Source organism: Myotis daubentonii, chromosome 18 (assembly GCF_963259705.1).
Source record: "Myotis daubentonii chromosome 18, mMyoDau2.1, whole genome shotgun sequence".
Lineage (NCBI taxonomy): Eukaryota > Metazoa > Chordata > Mammalia > Chiroptera > Vespertilionidae > Myotis > Myotis daubentonii.
The window spans coordinates 29367344-29385034 of NC_081857.1; the positions used below are offsets into that span (position 1 = coordinate 29367344).

Consider the following 17691-nt stretch of genomic DNA (forward strand, 5'->3'; position numbering starts at 1 on the left):
GGCGTGACTCTAGTGGTTGCCCTATTGGACAACACTACCCAACCCTGCAGCCCCCAGCCCCTGTCACTCTGTGTCTGAAAGCTTTCTTTAAAAAGATTTATTTTTTAATTATTGATTTCAGAGCAGAAGGGAAAGAGGGGGGGGGGAGAGAGAAATATCAATGATGAGAGAGAATCATTGGCTGCCTCCTGCATGCCCCACACTGGGGATCAAGCCTGCAGCCCAGGCATGTGTACTGGCCAGGAATTGAACCTTGACCTCCTGGTTCATAGGCTGACGCTCAACCTCTGAGCCACGCCAGCCAGCCTCTCTGAAAGGTTTCTTAACAGTGATGTCTCCTCTCTTGATTCCCCCCACCCACCCCGGGTTTACTGTAGGTTTCACCAGGCAGTTAATCATATCCTACCTTTGAAATACCTTCTGTTGTTGTCGTAAGCGGTCCTGGGGGACACTTCTCAGAGAGCGTTTCTGCTGTTTCCCAGTGGAGAGGGCCGGAGGGCTGGTGGGAGTGCTCCCCTGGGAGTCGGGGGCCTCGGCTTTGAACTCGGGCACCAGCCTCTCTGAGCGGTTGTCGGGGTGTCTGATGAGTTGGGACAGAGGCCAGGGGCTGTCGCGAGGATGGATGAGAACTGGCATGTGAAGCACCTTGTAAACTGTGAGGTGCTTTATGAAATAGGCGCTGCTCTGACCCCAGCCCCGGGAGCACGGGGGCTGTTTCCCGTGCGTGTCCATCTCTCAGGAGCCCGGGCGCCGGCCTCTCATCTGCTACCTTCGCTCAGGCTGCACTCCTGTCTTCCTTTGGGCTTGGAAGCCACCTCGCTCCCAGGCGTTCAAATGCCCAGGAAGGCATGGAGTCGCCCTGCATTTGTAAGGAAGCAAAGCAGATGACAGTGGTAGCTGGCCTTTACACGGCCAGGCACTGGTCTAGCCCTTTACACATACACGTCTGTTCGTTTTCACAGCAGCCGCACGAGGTGGGTGATCCCCAGGTGGCCCCTGAGGCAGCCGAGCAGCTGACGTCACTTAGCTAGTGGCTGTGTCAGGGTTTGGACCAGTGGGCTGTCCCTAGAGCTTGTGCTCCCAACCACGGGGTCCTCTAAGCCGCCCTGGGGCTGGAAGGCTGCAGGGAAGGCCCGTAGCCCACCTGCCTCCCCCACCCTCCGCAGGGAGGCCCCGCAGGGCCCTTCTCCTGCCCAGCACCCCTCGTTGCTCATGTGCGCAGCCCCCTTCTCTCTTCAGGCGCTCTTCTGCCACCCTTGCCTCCCTCCCTGCCCTTGACCTAAAACAGGAGATGAGAGCAGCTGCCAAGACGTTCTCATTCATTCCTGAGAAAATTCTGCACGGTCAGAGATCGGAGGACCGCAGGAATCCTCTGGCTCAGGTTGTTACGAGAAAAGAGAGGCCTACACTGGCACAGTATTGATGCCCACACCATATCATAGCAGCACCCCCAAAAAATGTTGTTCAGATGACTTATGAGGATGGAGGCAAACATTCTAAACAACACATCAAACCGACTCTGGTCACATATAACACAGGCCGTACATCGCACCCAGCAGCGTTCATCCCAGGGATGAAGCAGGGATTTCACCCTGAGAACAGGGGCCGGGCTGGGGAGCAGCTGCTGAGATGGAGCGGCTCAGGGCCTAGCGAAGGCACTTTCTGCTGACAGTCCCTCCTCTGCCCAGGGCTCCCCTTCCCATGGCCTCAGAGTGGCGCGAGCTGTCCCCTTCCCCTTCCGGGCCCTCTGTAATTCTCTCTCCGTTTCTCCTGCAGGATTCCATGTTTTCGTTGGCCCTGAAATGCCTTATCAGTCTGTCCACCATCATCCTCTTGGGTTTGATCATCGCCTATCACACCCGTGAAGTCCAGGTAGGTGCCCTGGGCCCCCACCCGTCAGGCAGTGGCCATTTCTGTCGGCGGCTGAGCCTGTCCTCGCCCCAAGTCGCCCCCGAAGCAGCTACTCGGGCGATTCCATAAGATGGTGTCCAAGAGCGTGGCTCTTCTGTTGGTTGGACCCTCATGGCAGAGGGAACTGTGGCTTTAGAACAACGGTGACGTCATCTTCATTGGGGGGTCCCAGAGGCAAGCGTGGCTCTATTTAGGGGGCAGTCTGCTCGGAACACGCCTTTAGTGCCACTGCACTGCTGGGACGCGTGAGCCTTTCTTCATCTGAGAAGCCCTACGAGTTGCTTTGACTTTTCACTCTTTCTGGATCCTTTCTGAACTCGAGTCACAGAATCTCCCCAGTGAGAGAGGTCTCGTATCCTCCCCCCTCCCCACACATATACGCGCATGCACACACATGCACACACACGCACACACACACACACACATACACACACACACGCACACTGCATCAAATACCACCAGGAACCTGCATTTCCATGTGCTGTAGACTTTACCCTGTCCAGGGGTGCCCAGGAGTGACTTGGCACCCAGAGAAATATTAGCTGGGCCTCTGGGGTGCGCTTCCAGCTGGGAACACTTCGACGTGGGCTGGAGAGGGAGGCAGGAGCGAGCAGATCTGTGGCATGTTCTGTGACAGTGGGTCCCCCCCTCCCGGCCCTTCAGGATGGCCTGCTCTGCGGGCCCGGGTGTCCAGGTGTTCCTTGTCCCACATGTGGATCTGGGTGTAACCGGTCCTTTGGCTGGAGGAGCACAGATGGATCCACATCTGGCAGCGGCAAGAGGTCGACAAAGACCAGAGCTCAGAGTCAGAACATCTGGGGTCAGGGCCCAGCCGTGACCTCTTCTCACGGTGTCTGTGGCCAGGCCCGTGGCCTTTCTGGGTTGGAACATGTGAATCTTCCTTCGTCTGGGACACGCGGGTTCGGCTCTGCCTGTTACAGGCTGCCGTGAGGATGGAGGGAGGGGCGTATGTGAGACGCTCAGGAACCTGAGTAACCTCTTGTTGCTCATCGTTGTGGGGGCAGATGGCGGCACAGGCAGAGGGGGGGTGCGCGCCTCCCCCAGGGAGCGGGGCCGCTTTCCCGCTGAACGGCGGGGCTGCTGTGCTGGGCTGGGCGCAGAGGCCTAGGCTCGGCCCGCTGGGCAGGGCTCCAGCTGTCGCTGACCAGATGACACTGACCCAGAGGCGGGGCCTTTTAGTCACTGGAGGTCACAGCTGCTCAGAGAGATGCTGTGCTCTAAGGGCTGACGGTCCCAGAGGCCACAGAACAGCTTCCCTCTGGAGCCTGAAGGACAAAGCGTGTGGCCTTTAACCCAGAGCACTGTCCAGGCGGCCCCAGGAGGGAGCCGGGAGTGTAGGCAGGAGGGACAGGGGCAGGAACCAAGGCAGGACCGGGAGTCAGTCTGGGCTTCCCCAAACCGGTCACAGAGCTGGGAGCCCCTCAGCCCCCATTCCCTCATCGGCAAGGGGTCTGTCTTACTATAGGTCCCCCTGACCTGTGCGGAGGGTGTCACACAGGCCAAAGAAAACGGCAGAACCGTAAAGATCAGCGAACCACGCAGCTTGAGGGAGGGGGAAGAAGAGCGGTTCCCAGCCACAACCCCCACGATGGTCCCCGAGCTGACTGCTTCCTCTCCGCTCCAGGCCTCGGGCTTGGGAGAGCCGGTGTCCCGCCCCTGACTCTCTCGGGGTCCTTGTTCCCAGCTCAGGGCCTGCAGCTTAGCTCTCAGCCCCGATCTGGCCCAGCGGCAGCTGGGACCTCCGCTGTGGCCGGTGGCAGGGCCATGTTGTGACAGGCCAGCCCCTCGCTGGGCACCCTTGGTCCCGCCCCCTGCTCACGGCCAGTCTTTGCTTTGTCCTGATGTTGGCCGGTAGAAGGTGCCATTTCAGGTGCTCGCCTTGGCCTGGCGCTCACAGTTGGGAGAAGCAAAGTGAAATCAGCGGCTGGGACTCCTGGCTCAGACGCTTCAGTCTGAATGACCGGGGGCCAGTCACACCTTCTCGGGCCGCAGTGACCCCCTCTGACGGGTGGGAGCCCTGTCGCCCACTGTGCTGATCCCAGAAGGAGCCTTGGTAACAGCAGAGAGTACAGGGGGGGCTTTCAGGAAATGAAACCTCAGTCCCTTCTCTGCCCCACCGCTTCCAGCTGGGCCTGCTCATGTGCAAGCTGGGCCCACCAGATGGTCACCGTCACGTCTGCTGGCGCCGGCAGGTGGCTGGGCTTGCTCTCCACTCTGGACTGAGCCTGCCTGTACCCAGCGCCGCCGCCCAGCCCCGCATCCGACGTGACCCGCGGTCTCAGGGGAAGTCTCCCGTCTGGGGCTCCCTCTGGGCCTCTGACCTTCCAGTCAGGTTCTTTCTGGAGGGAAATGGGGGAGGTTTGGGCCCAGGTTGTCCTGGGGGGTGTGGTGGGGGCAGGGAGGGCTTGCTCCCACACCTACACCCCTGCATGCACCTCGCCCGCCATCCTGTAGGGAAGAGGTTCTCAACCTGTGGGTCGCGACCCCTTTGGCGGCCGAACGACCCTTTCACAGGGGTCGCCTAAGACTGTCCTGCCTATCAGATATTTACATGACGATTCATCACAGTAGCAACATGACAGTTATGAAGTAGCAACGAAAATAATGTTATGGTTGGGTCACCACATGAGGAACTGTATTTAACGGGCCAGAAGGTGGAGAACCACTGCTGTAAGGTTTTGTTCCGCACTTTTCTCCCCCACCTCAGGGACTAGGGTGCCATTAATCTCTTCATTTCTCGGGACTCACGGTGTCTGACAAAGAGCTGGTGTTTGCAGTGCTTGTGTTGAACAAAAGGGTCCTGGGTTCAAGACACCTGGTTTCAAAAGCAGTTTAGACCGTTATTTAGCTCTGTGGTCTTGGGCCTCAGTTTCCTCATCTGTTCACCGGGGATCCTAAGCCCCCGATTCTGTAATTCTCTGATTGAGGTGTGGTGTGCGGCCAGCGGGGGGCCGGCTTCCGGAGAGAGGGCGGAGCCCCCGGAAAACCCCTTCCGTGGGGCAAGGCCCGCGGCTGCTCCCCAGGTGTGAAGTGGGCGGGCTTGGGTGCTCCCTGCCTCGTGGGTGCTGGCGGAGGCTGTGCTCAGGATCTGCTCATCGCTCTCTCAGCCTGACCAGCTGCTGGCCACTGGGCTGCACGTGAGCAGGGACCGGATGGCCACCTCTCCGCCTCCCTCAGCTCCGCCCCAGATGCACACCTCCAGCCCCAGGCCTGGCCCTGCACACGCTTGATGCTGGGGCACCGTCTAGAACAGGATTCCTCTTTGTTAGTTTGGACAACTTGTGTGTTTTTTTTTTGAGGAAGAAGAATTCTGAAACAGTACTGGGTAACTCCCAACCAAACTCCGGCTTTAAGTCGGAGAGCCTCGGCTTGGCAGGTCTCAGCGGGGACGGGGGTGCCCCTCCCCAGTGCATCACGAACCCCTTCTGCCTCTCCAGGCCCGCCCACGACAGGGAGTCGCTGTCTCCCCGGGGAGGCTGTCCCTCGGTGGGTAGCACGAGGTTTTAGAAGCTCTGTCCTCCCACTCGGAGGACACCGGCTTCCCCGGAGCTCTCAGCCCGGCCCTGGAACAGGGAAGAGGGGCCCATGGACCCGCGAGGCAGCCTCTGGTGCTGGAAGATGACCGCCAGGCTCTGTTCAGCCTCCTCTCGTCTCGCTGGTGGGGGGCACGGAGTATGCAGCATGGAGCTTTCAGAGGCTCAGGCATCTGTTATTCTCCTGCCAGTGTGTCCTGGAAAGAAATGAAAACACCCCAAAATACGCATTTTTAATTTTTAAAATTGATTTCAGAGAGGAAGGGAGAGGGAGAGAGAGAGAGATAGAAACATCCATGATGAGAGAGAATCATTGCACGTTCCACACTGGGGATCAAGCCCACAACCCGGGCATGTGCCCTGACTGGGAATTGAACCATGACCTCCTGGTTGATAGGTTGACGCTCAGCCACTGAGTCACGCCAGTCAGGCAACAAGGCATTTTTTAAAAAATTTACCAAAACGTTGAAAACCTTACTCTCTCTCGGAGAGCCCATTCGTTCCTGTGGCTTGGCCATCACCAACTCCCAGATGGGCAGTGGCAGCCTCCCAGGCTGCAGGCTCACGTCTTCGATGCCGTTGGCACATCCCTGGCCCAACTCGTAAAACACGGAGCTCTCTTTGCTCCCCAGTGTCCGCCCTCCCCCTGCTCTTTGAGTTCCCATCTGGCTCCTTCACTCCATGTCTACTTATGAGGGTCTCCTCTGCACAGAGCAGGGACAGGAGCCGGGTCTCGGTGCTAGAAACCCCGGCATCGCTTTGCTTCTCCAAGGGGTTGTCAACCTTCTGTGAATCTCTGTCTCTGGTGATGCCTCGGGTGCCACCCTGGAGGGCAGGAGAGCAGGTGGCTCAGAACATGGACTTTAGAGGGGTCTGGCCTGGGTTCAAATCCTGCTCTTTGACACATTGTAGTGTGTTATGGCGTGACCTTTAGCAAGTTTCTTAATCCCTCTTAGTCTATTTCCTTCCTGCAACATGGGGCTAATAATAGTACCCATCACAAAGGGTTGTTGTGCAGATCCAGTGAGATAATATATGCAAAACACCTTCGCTTAAATGAGGGGTGTTTGCCTGGCAGGCCGCATGGGAGGGGTATCCCGGCAGAAGTCTCAAAATAAACAAAGGCCGTGAGGCGGGAGCGGTGGCAGGCTTTGGGGGCACCTCTGGGACCAGGCCCTGAGCAGGGGTGGGGGCCGGAGACTTCAGAAGCCATTCACACCCAGCCCCTGCCTTTGGAAGCTGCCTGTCTGAGACCTTGTTTCGCTGAGACCCAGGCTAATCCGTGCCATGATGTGAGGTGTCTGTGTTTGGGAGACTCTGAGAGGAGTGGAGAGAGAACAGAAGGGAAGTGTGTGTGTCCCTAGGGGAGGTGGCCGCCGCCTAAACCGCGCGAGGCTGGGGTCTCCATCCTTGCTGGCCGCCGGTAGGCATTTCCTCAGCTTGTCTCTGGCTGGTGGGCTGATGAATTGGATTCGCCTTCACTGGGTCAGACATGGGCCAATGGCCAAGGCCTTCTTGGTGAGCCGAACTGATTGGGACCCCGGATATCGCCAGACCTCCAGGCAGACGGCCCCGCCAGCCTGCTGGGTCTGAGGACGCCAGCCCCTTCCCCCAGGCACGCTGCCCAGAGGCGAGGAGCGAGCTCCAGGCACCTAGGGGTGTAGAGATTGACAGGAAAATTCCAGATGGCGGCCGCCTCTGCCAAGCTCGCGTCCGTCTCCTGCTCCATCGGCGGACGCAGGAGGCTGGGAACAGGGAGTGTGTTCCAGGGGACGGTGCCCGGGGACCACTGTGCATCGGCTGAGGGCACCTCCCACCAGCCCGCCTGCACCTGGCGAGGCCGGAAGGAAAGGAGGAAGGAGAGGGGGCGAGTAGCCGCTCAGCCTTGGCGGCAGCCCCCACCTTGAGCCCAGACACCCGGAGTCCTGGTCAGATGACCCTTCCAGCCCCCACCTTGAGCCCAGACACCTGGAGTCCTGGTCAGATGACCCTTCCAGCCCCCACCTTGAGCCCAGACACCCGGAGTCCTGGTCAGATGACCCTTCCAGCCCCCACCTTGAGCCCAGACACCCGGAGTCCTGGTCAGATGACCCTTCCAGCCCCCACCTTGAGCCCAGACACCCGGAGTCCTGGTCAGATGACCCTTCGCGGACGGAAAGCCGAGAGGATGCTCAGTGGTGACGCCGCCTCCTTACCTTGTCTTGTGCTTCGTATTTTTCGGAGGGTTTTCACGTGTTATCAGACCCGTTGGCTGCCCCATGTCGCCTCCCAAACCTCCAGGTTTCGGCACAGATATTTCCCCCTCGTGGAGCTGTTCCGGATGCCCCACTCCCTGAGCAAAGCGCCCTTGGCGCCGGCCCCTGGCCCTGCATGTCTCGCGTGGGACTGCCTCGCCGCTCCCTGGCTGTGTCCGTGTGGTGGGGACCTCGGGAGAGAACGCCTCGCACGCAGCAGGTACTCAGTAGGTGGGAACCGATGAATGGATGACAAACCTGGGACAGGCGGGCGCGTTTGCCCTCCCCTCGTTACAGGGGAGAAAGCTGTGCTCGTGGCTGACTGGTCTGGAGGCCCTGGCTTCTGGCCTGTGCTCTTGCCTCATCAGGGGTCTCAGGTCTCCGTGGGCTGTCCCTGCGAGCTGGCCACCTGCTCGTCCCCTCTCATCTTCCAGCCTCAGCCCAGCACCTCTTCACTCATGGATCTGCTGCTGGCCATGGATGGCAGTGGATGGCCGTGGATGGCGGTGGATGGCGGTGGATGGCCGTGGATGGCCGTGGATGGCCGTGGATGGCGGTGGATGGCCATGGATGGCGGTGGATGGCGGTGGATGGCGGTGGATGGCGGTGGATGGCGGTGGATGGCGGTGGATGGCCGTGGATGGCGGTGGATGGCCGTGGATGGCCGTGGATGGCGGTGGATGGCGGTGGATGGCGGTGGATGGCGGTGGATGGCGGTGGATGGCGGTGGATGGCCGTGGATGGTGGTGGATGGTGGTGGATGGCGGTGGATGGCCGTGGATGGCGGTGGATGGTGGTGGATGGCGGTGGATGGCCGTGGATGGCGGTGGATGGCGGTGGATGGCCGTGGATGGCCGTGGATGGCCATGGTTACCATGCCAGCCTGGCAGTCCCTGGGTGACATTTTGGTCTTATTTGCTAAATATTTAAACATGTGGGTTTAACTATTTCTGCCTCAGAGAGGGTTTCCTGCCCCCCTCGCCCTTCCTTGTAGGTGTGACGGCTCCTGTGCTGTCACCGGCCCCCGGGCCTCACACCGGAGCTGTGGGCCTGCGAGCAGGTGCCGTGGCACCGCCGGCTGCTCCGCTGCCTGCAGGGGCTTCCTGTTTGTCACTCGGATACGTCACCCTGTGCCAGGCTTCTCCACGGGGCGTGTGCAGCGTCTGTTAACAGGTGTGAACACCGCCTCCCGCCCCCCCCGCCCGCGTGTTCAGACTCGCCCCGGCCGGGAGGGACAGGCCTGGCCCTCGGGGGTCAGCCCGCTGGGCTTTCCTGACTTCCAGGCACATGGGTGCGTCTCGCCAAGTCCCCGGCGGGGTCCCTTGGCTTCAGGAGTCCAGGGCCTCAGAGGTGTCCTCCGGCCCCGGGAGGCGTCAGTGTTTGTGAATGGGAAGTAGGTGTCGCCTCACTTCCCACTCTCCTCCCCCGCGGCTCAGAGTGGCCCTGGGCAGTGGAATCCACCCGGCTGTGTGTTGCCTTGGAAACCACACACTGCCCTCGCCCTGGGCCCCGTGACGTGAAGGGGTGGCACACCTTTCAAGAAGCTTCTGCTCTAATTCGGGGACACGAGAGCTCACCCTCCCGGCACGGGCAGCCGAGTGAATGAACAGGCTCAGGAAACCAGCCTGTGGCCGGTCCCACCTCCTGCCTGTCCTGCCCGAGGGGCGTCCACCCCGAAGCCTCTGCCTCCTTCCCCTGTGGCTGGTCCGTCTGGGATACCAATCACCGTGTGAGCTTGGACGAACTCCTTCTTCTCAGCCTCAGTTCTGTCATCTGTAAAGTGGGCAGTTTGGACCAGATCCTCTCAGGGGCCTCTGACTGTGTCCAGCACCCATGTCTGAAGGATGCTCAGTGATGAAGAGGGGGAAATGGAGGGAGAGTAGCTGTAATATTTTGTGCTAACAATGACCAATCCCGTCTGGATTCAGGAGGCCCTCGTGGGGGGCTGTCCAAGCAACCTTGTCCCTCCTCCTAACTGCCTGGCCTCTCTGCCCAGTCAGGGAGCGGGCTGTCCCCTTGATATAACCTTGAACTTGAAACAGTAAATAATCAAAAAGAGAGTTCTTAGGCTCCAACATCTTAAAGTTTAAAGAGGCGACTCCTCTTTAAAGACTCTTGTAAATCTAAACTGGTCCGACATCCTAAAGCTTTTAGGATAATTAAAGTCAGTGTCCGAGTGCCCTTCCTCAGTGCTGAGTTCCAACCTCCTTCCCTGAATACCAACTCCCAAAGTCACTGGGGAACAAGGGTCACCTTAGCAGAATATTCTATCGCCCCGAGTGTGCCAGTGCAGCCTGGCGTGCCTTTTCCTGTCAGTTCACCCTGCTTTGTATTGTTGTTGTTACTCTGTAAATGGTGCTCTTGTCCCCAGGCAGCAGATCGGATGGGCAGCGAGCCCCCTGCGGGGGAGGTGTGTTTTGAACGCCCCGCGGGGGTTCCAGGGCACCTGATGAAGGAACACCACGCTCCCTAAAAGCCCAGGGAGGGCCCCTCTTAGCCATCTTCACGGCCGCCCCTGCTGAGCCAATCAAGGGGCTTGTACATACGTAGCAGGAGCTCAGTGATTCCAAATCTGGGCTCAAGAAAAGTGACTCCCTGAGGTTCTGGGAAGTCGGAAGGCCCTGTAAGATGGTTAGTGTTGGAGGGTTCTTCACCAGTATTGCTGCACTGTGCCACCAAGAACATTTTGAAAGTTCTAGTCTGTTCGACAGGAATCTGGTAAAATGCCATTTGCCGGTGTTTAAGAGAAAAGATAGCAAAATCGCCACCGCTCATCTCCCAAGCCCAGTAATTGGAAAAGATACGAATGGCGCTCGGTGTAACTGTGAAGAATTCACTGCAGTTCAAACAGAGTTCCGTTCCCTCTGAGCGCATCCCCAGTACAGGCCTGTCTGGTGGCGGGATGGACACTGGGGTTGTGATCCGTAGACTTGGGGCCAAGTTGTGACTTTGTCATTAAGCATTTTTTTAAAAGTTGCGGTAAAATAGACGTAAGATAATATTTACTGTGTTAACCACTTTTTAAGTATACGATTCAGTGGGAGCAAGCACATCCTCTCTGTTGTGGAGTCGTCACTGCATCCGTCTCCAGAATGGACTCTGTCATTTCTTATGTAACCTGTCATGTGATGGCTCAGGGTGTGGGGGCCCCACCGAGGCCCAAGGTGGACTTCCCTCGTGCTAATCTCCTGCCAGCGGACCCCCCTGCTCAGCCCCGGAGCTCACTGCACCCCCTCCTGGTGCTCTCCCATCAGGCCTGGGTTCTGGTTCCAACTTTGGATTTGGGGAATGGCTTCATGCGCCATCGGTCGATCTCGTTACCTTATGGCCTCACCGAGTCCTCACGGCAGTCCTGGGAGGTGGAGTCTGTGACGTGGCCGAGGTCACGTGGCTGGCGAGAGGCAGAACTGGACTCGGGCCAGGCCCACTGTCTCCAAGCCCGTGAGGCTTCACTGCTTCGCGGAAAGAGTTCCCTCCCCAAACCGTCTCTCCGACCCCCATTCCCGCCGTCCCTGAGCACCCCTGGAAGTTGGGCTGAGCCCCGGGGACTCCCTCCAAAACAGGGAAAGAAGGGTAAACATGACAAAGCGAGGGCTGAAGAGCCACCGGGACACTGTCCACCCCACCCCAGCAACACCTGTGCCTTCCTCCCGCCACACCTCTCAGCCTCTGCTCTGCCCCCTGGAGGCCCCTCTGCCCATTAGAAAGCCCTTTCTGATCCTGGTTCCCCCTTGGGCCCAGGCCTGCCCCAAGCAGGGGGTCCAGCATGTAGGGAGCTGGGGGTGGCCGTCTCAGGGCAGCAGTCCAAGCCATCAGCGCTGGACACTGCCCTGGTGTCCCTGCCTCCGCCCTGATCCTTGCTGGGCTAGTCTCCTATCAGCCCTGGCTGCCTGGCCGGCCCCACGCCATCTTGTTCTTTCTCCGCCTGCCTCCGTGGGGCTGGCCCACTCACTGCCCACCCTGCCAGTAACCTGGCCCTCAGGACCACCCCTGACTCCACCTGCAACCTAGGCTGTCTGACCTGCTCCCCCTAGACACTGAGCTTCGGGCTGCAGGTGGCCTGGGCCGGCCTGGCTTTGGCAGCCCCCTCTGTCTCCCCACCCTCATTTCCTCCTTTTTCTGACTGTCCCTGTGGTGAGGGGCCAGCAATCTCACACTCGAGTCTCCCCAGATGAAACACCCCCTGTCTCCGCCCTGGCCCTGCTGCTGTACCAGGGAGGTGAAGCGGTCAGCGTGGAGGGCCAACTACCTGCTGTTTCATTCCCTCCCCGCAGCCGAAGCCAGCGGGTGCCTCTGGCTGGCACGGCAGCCTGTTAGTTGACATTGATCAGATGTTTACTAAACCCTCTGCGTTCTTCACAGAGCAGCTGAGCCACCGGCCCCGCCCATCTCCCACCCTTGCTTGTCCGTTGGCGTTTGGGGGCAAGAGCTGCCCCTTCCCTTTGTCTCTGTTGGTTTCCCCGCATCCATTTCAGCCCTTCGTTCCGTCTGTCGGGTTTTTTAGCCTCTCACTCAGCAACACGTGTCTGGGCCTCCAGCTTCCTGTCCTCCCACACTGGGGGGTCTGACAACGACAGCTCCCTCCAAAGCCTCGCTCCAGATGCGGAACCAGAAAGGGAATCTGGGAAGTCAAGTTCCTTCTGCTGGATTAGAGATAGGAGGGATGGAGGAAGGAAATTCAAGGATTTGCAAGTCTTTCTCATGCTAAACACCTTGCGGCCTCCCCTTGGGCTGTGGTTACATGCTCCCCCCCCCCCCGCCCTCCCGCGCTCTGGTGCTGTTCAGAGCCCAGTGACCCCATCTTTGTGCCGCGCCCCGTCTGTGAAAAGAAAGGGTGAAGTGGGCGCTCACCCGCCTGGCAGAACTGGGTTGTTGCAACATTGCCCCAACAGGCTGTGTCTTAGGAGTGTTGCTGCGTAGTCACAGGTCCCCGTGACCAGAGATCAGTGACCCGTCACCATGGAGCTGTCCGCCAGGTGCAGAGCAGCCGGACCTCTGAGCTCAGTACCACGAGGCAGGCAGGCCCCTGATGCGTCTTCTGTGTCAGCGACCCCAGGCCCTGCCCTCGCTCCCCTCATTTGTGCAACCTGGGCAGGGAGCTGCATGCGCCCCAAGGCTCCTCCAGGCTCTCTCCGGTGCCTCTTGCTAGAAGGTGCTGGAAACCTTATTGATTTGAGAGCAAAGAGAAATGACCACCCCTGGGTGTGTGTGTGGAATGGGGGTGGGGGTGGGGTGGGCGGGGCGATATTTGTCTTCCTGCTGCTGGTAGAAATAACCACTGTTGTCCACCTCCCCTGAGGACCGGGCAAAGGTGATTAATTCATTCGACACACAGCTATTGACGGTCTGTCCGGAGCCGGGCACCTCGGGGTTGGCAAGGTCCCTGCCCTAAGCGGGCTTGTGCTCTAACGGGGAGAGAAGCACGCAGGCTCCCGCCCTGGCTGCCAACTGCTGAGCTGAGCTGTGGAGCAGGGGTGCGGTGGGCACAGGAGGAGCTCCCCTTGGGTGGGAACGAGGCCCTGCTGCGCAGGCGCTTGGAGATGGGCCCTGGCGGCTGGGCAGAGCTCTCGCAGGTGCAGGTGGGGTGAGGGCGCTTCAGGGGAAGGGATCTGCTGGAGCAGATGGGGGTGTGTGTGTGCCGGGGAAGCTCAGAGCTTCTGGGGGGTGGGTGGTGAGAAGTGAGAATGAAAGGGGGCTGGAGTCGGGTCCTGGTCTGTTGGAGCAGGAGAGATCAGGGGTCCGTGTCTATAGCAGTAGCTGCATAACTGTCAGGAGGGGCTCGGGGATGGCAATCTGGTGGGGGACAGGGGGGTCAGGGGGCTGATCCCTAAGTCGTGTTGGTAAAGCATTTTATGTAGGATTGGGGAGACATCACTCGTCAATAGTAAGGCCAAGGGGTGGGCCGGGTGGGGAGACTGGTGGAGATGATGGTGGAGGCTCACCCTCCCCCACCCCCCACCCCCAATTTGGATGCCGGGGTTGACTTTAAAGCCCAGGGTTGGTTGGGCTGGAAGAAATCTCCCTCCTGAGGGGATCTTTAGTGGTAGAAATGACAGCTACCTGGTGCACCCTCGTTCACAAGGGAGAGGACTGAGCCCTAGCCGGTTTGGCTCAGTGGATAGAGCGTCAGCCTGTGGACTGAAGGGTGCTGGGTTTGATTTCGGTCAAGGGCACGTACCTCGGTTGCAGGCTTGATCCCTGGTTGGGGCACATGGGGGAGGCAACCCATCAATGTTTCTCTCTGTCCGCCACCACCCCCCCTTCTGCTCTCTCTACAAACACCAATGGAGAAGATATCCTCAGGTGAGGATTAACAACAACAACACAAAAGAGTGAGAGGAGTGAGAAAGCGCCCCTCCTGGCCCCAGCGTCTGAGTTGTGTGACCTCATGGATGGAACAGGAGCCACCAGGACCGGGGCCTGCAGGAGCCGAGCTTGTCTTGCTCTGTTGGATCTTTTTAGATGTTTAGCAGGGACCTGCCCTGAGATTTTACAATGTTGTTCTTTTCTTATCGTCCCCAAACCCAGCCCCCACCTAAAAATACTCCGTTCCCAAGTGGTCTGGGAGACCGAGCCCCCCTCAGGTAGGCAGCTTGGCTCTTCCCGGGCCGGCAGCATGCCACCTGCAGGTTCGGGGAGGGGGCGGGCAGGATGGGCAGCTGTCCTCAAGGCTTGGCTGCTGCCTGGGGGAGCAGTGATGTCAGCGAAGACGGGAGGGGGCTCCTCGGCGTGTAGTGGGCTTGACAGGTGCCAGTGCAGGGGAGGTAGATGCGCTGCCCGTGGCTTGTCCAGAAGCAGCTGACGTCGCGCAGGAAGCATCCGTCTGCGGCTCCTGCGGCTGCTGGCTCCAGCAGGACAGCTTCCCAGCAGCTGCCCCGACACAGTTCTCCCTCCTCTGGGTTTCCCTCCAGCATCTCCTGACCCTGCTCGTCTCCACCTGGCTCTCCTCGCTGGCTCGCTGCAGTCTCTCCTCTCTTTCATTCCGAGACCCGTGGTGTCTGCTGGCCCCGTGAGTGCGGCTTTCAAGCCGAACTGACAGGGCTGAGTTTTACGGCCGATCCGGCCTGGCTCTGGGAAAAGAGAAAGAGGAGGACAAGGCGGGACAGGCTCCCCTGTAGCCGAGAACATTCTGATCTGGATGAGTCTGTGGGGTAAATTTAGTTCCCAGGGCTGGTGCAGTATTCTAATTTGGTGGGAGTCCTCGGACGCCCATGGCGGGGGGGGTGGACGTGTCTTCCCGCACCTGCCTGCCCACTTCAGGGCCACAGGAAACCCAAGGTTTACGACCACGATGCAGAAGCGCAGTTTCGGCACCCCTGAGCGGACACAGGATTTATTCCTCCGGCATCCAATTTCCTTCAAGTCCCTCGCTAGTTGTTTGTAGTTCTTGAAGCGTCTACATTTTTATGGCGGGCACATTTCAGGGTGGAAATCCAGATGAATAGGCGGTGCTAGCTGTGTGCTCGTGTTCCCAGGATTAAGTCAGTGGGAACTGAAATATTAATTGGGAGTGTCTGAGAAGAAAGTGAAATATGGTACAGAGTGGAGCATTTTATTATTATTTTTTTAAAAATATTTTTATCGCCCTGACTGGTTTGGCTCAGTGGATAGAGCGTCGGCCTGCAGACCAAAGGGTCCTGGGTTCGATTCTGGTCAAGGGCATGTACCTTGGTTGCGGGCACATCCCCAGTGCGGGGCGTGCAGGAGGCAGTTGATTGATGTTTCTTGCTCGTCAATGTTTCCAGCTCTCTGTCCCTCTCCCTTCCTCTCTGTAAAAAATCAATAAAAAATATATTTAAAAAAATTAAAAAAATATTTTTATTGATTTCAGAGAGGAAGGGAGAGGGAGAGGGAGATAGAAAAATCAATGACGCGAGAGAATTACTGGTCTGCTGCCTTCTACACGCCCCCCATTGGGGATCGAGCCCACAAACCGGGCATGTGCCCTGACGGGGATCCCACGGGGACCTCCTGGTTCCTAGGTTGACGCTCAACCACTGAGCCACACCAGCTGGGCCAGAGGGGAGCACTGGAGATCAGAGTCCAGCGTTTGAATCCAGTTCTGCTGCTAACAGGTGACTCAGGCAAATCACGGAACTTCCCTGCATCGTCCCGTCTCCCCTGTGTAATGAGGCCCCATGGCCACACAGGAGTGCTGAGTGCATCCGCTGTTGGAGCTGGTGAAAGGGCCCATGAGAGCCGGCACCCCAGGGGCTTGGTAACATTTAACTTAGGACCTTCCTTGCCAAGCCGATCACATTGCCAACCCAGCCCTGTGCTCCTGGCCCGGTGCTCCAGCTCTTACCTGCGGGAGGCAGCTGTCGGACACCTGTAGCCCCTTTAGGTGACGTTTCTGCGGCCCTTGCTGGCCATTCCCATGGTCCTTCCTTAGCTGGTGGCCAGGAGTACTCCCTGGGGGCCTCCCTCCCCCCCCCCGCCCCCTGCCCACCGCCCCACTTCCTGTTGTTTCTCCCGAACAGAGCCAGGAAGCAGAAACGCAGTGTGTGCTGCGTTAATGGGCATCGCAGGGCTCCAGGGAGCCTGTTGCCGGCTCGGGAAGGACTGGCTGGTTCCTACCAGCCGAGGCGCAGGTCACGAAACCGGGCTTCTTGCTGGCCCACGGGGCCTGGGGCCACTCAGCCGCCTCAGGAGCCGGGCAGTGGACCTGGGATGGTGGGCAGAGCGTGGGCAGGTGCGCGGACTGCAGCCGGCAGCTCCCTGACAGGAGGGTGGCGCTGAAAATGATAATAGCAGCAAAGCCCCAGGAGCAGGGCCGCATGGTTCACGAAGTTTATCTCCTGCCATCTCCACGCTCTCCCCGATTTCTCCCCATCCATCCTGTATTCATTTCCTGTTGCTGCTGTAACAATTTACCACCAGCTTGGTGGCTTCCAACAACACAGATTTATTATCTTTCCGCTCTGGAGGCCAGAAGTCCAAAATTAGTGTTTTGTTTTGTTGTTTTTTTAAATATATATATTTTTATTGATTTCAGAAAGGAAGGGAGAAGGAGATTGAGAGATAGAAACATCAGTAATGAGAGAGAATCATTGATGGGCTGCCTTCTGCACCGCCCCCCCCTCTGGGGACTGAGCCCGCAACCTGGACAGGTGCCTTGTCCAGGAATTGAACCGTGACCGCCTGGCTCATAGGTCGAGGCTCAACCACTGAGCCACGCCGGCCGGGCTACAGTGAGTCTTACTCAGCTGAGACCAAGAGCTGCCTCCTTTCTGGAGGCTCAGGGGGAGAATCCAGGTCCTGGCCTTCTCACTTCTGGAAGCTGCCTGCCCTTCCAGCTGCAGAGCCGGCAGCAGCCAGCGAGCCAAGCCCTTCTCGCTTCGCTCCCCTCTCACACGGCCTCCCCTCGCCTGCTCTCCCACACGGAAGAGCCCATGTGATTGCTCTGTGCCTCCCCACAACCCAGGCTCCTCTCCCTGGTGGAGCCGGCTGATTCGAGACTGCCATCCCATCTGCATCCTTCATTCCTCGTCGTCACACGACGTAACCCACTCACAGGTTCTGGGGGTGAAGATGTGGACGTTTTGAGGGGCCATTACTCTGCCCGCCAGGGTCCCTGTGTGCAGACGAGGAAAGCGAGGCCTGACTATTAGGCCGGCATGCGGCTGGCAAGTGGCAAGGCTGGGATTCGAACCGGAGCTCCCTGATCTGAAACCCACCGCCACTCTGAAGGGCTACGTAGAAAACCAGGCACCCCCACCAACCCCTCCCAGAAAGGACCCCCGGACAGCCGACCACAGTGCGGGGAGGGAGGTGGAAGGCGCTCCCACAGGCTGGATCCCCACGCACCATCTTAGTCCGCACTGACAGGACAGCCTTCTCTGGTGAGTGACGGTGCATAGACTGAGCCAGCGGCTCTCACCCGGGGCTGAGCACTGGAATCACCAGGGATCTCGGTGTCTGAGCCCCAGCCTGGAGCCTGGGGTGCCATTGCTCTGGGGCGGCACTGGGTTCCGGGGTTTTCCCAGCTCCCA

The 17691-nt window shown here is 59.0% G+C and overlaps 1 protein-coding gene across 4 annotated transcripts in view; it reads left to right on the forward strand.

The window, feature by feature from the left end:
• The window catches only part of KCNN3 (potassium calcium-activated channel subfamily N member 3), a 142471-nt gene that overhangs the window by 39773 nt on the left and 85007 nt on the right, over nucleotides 1-17691 (forward strand). For all 4 annotated transcript variants that reach the window (XR_009449946.1, XM_059675535.1, XM_059675536.1 and 1 more), the window contains exon 2: nucleotides 1777-1872. Coding sequence is in view for 3 of the 4 variants with exons in the window: in XM_059675535.1 (XP_059531518.1) it covers nucleotides 1777-1872 (96 nt within the window). In the remaining variant the exon portion in view is untranslated. The remainder of the gene's footprint in view (nucleotides 1-1776; nucleotides 1873-17691) is intronic.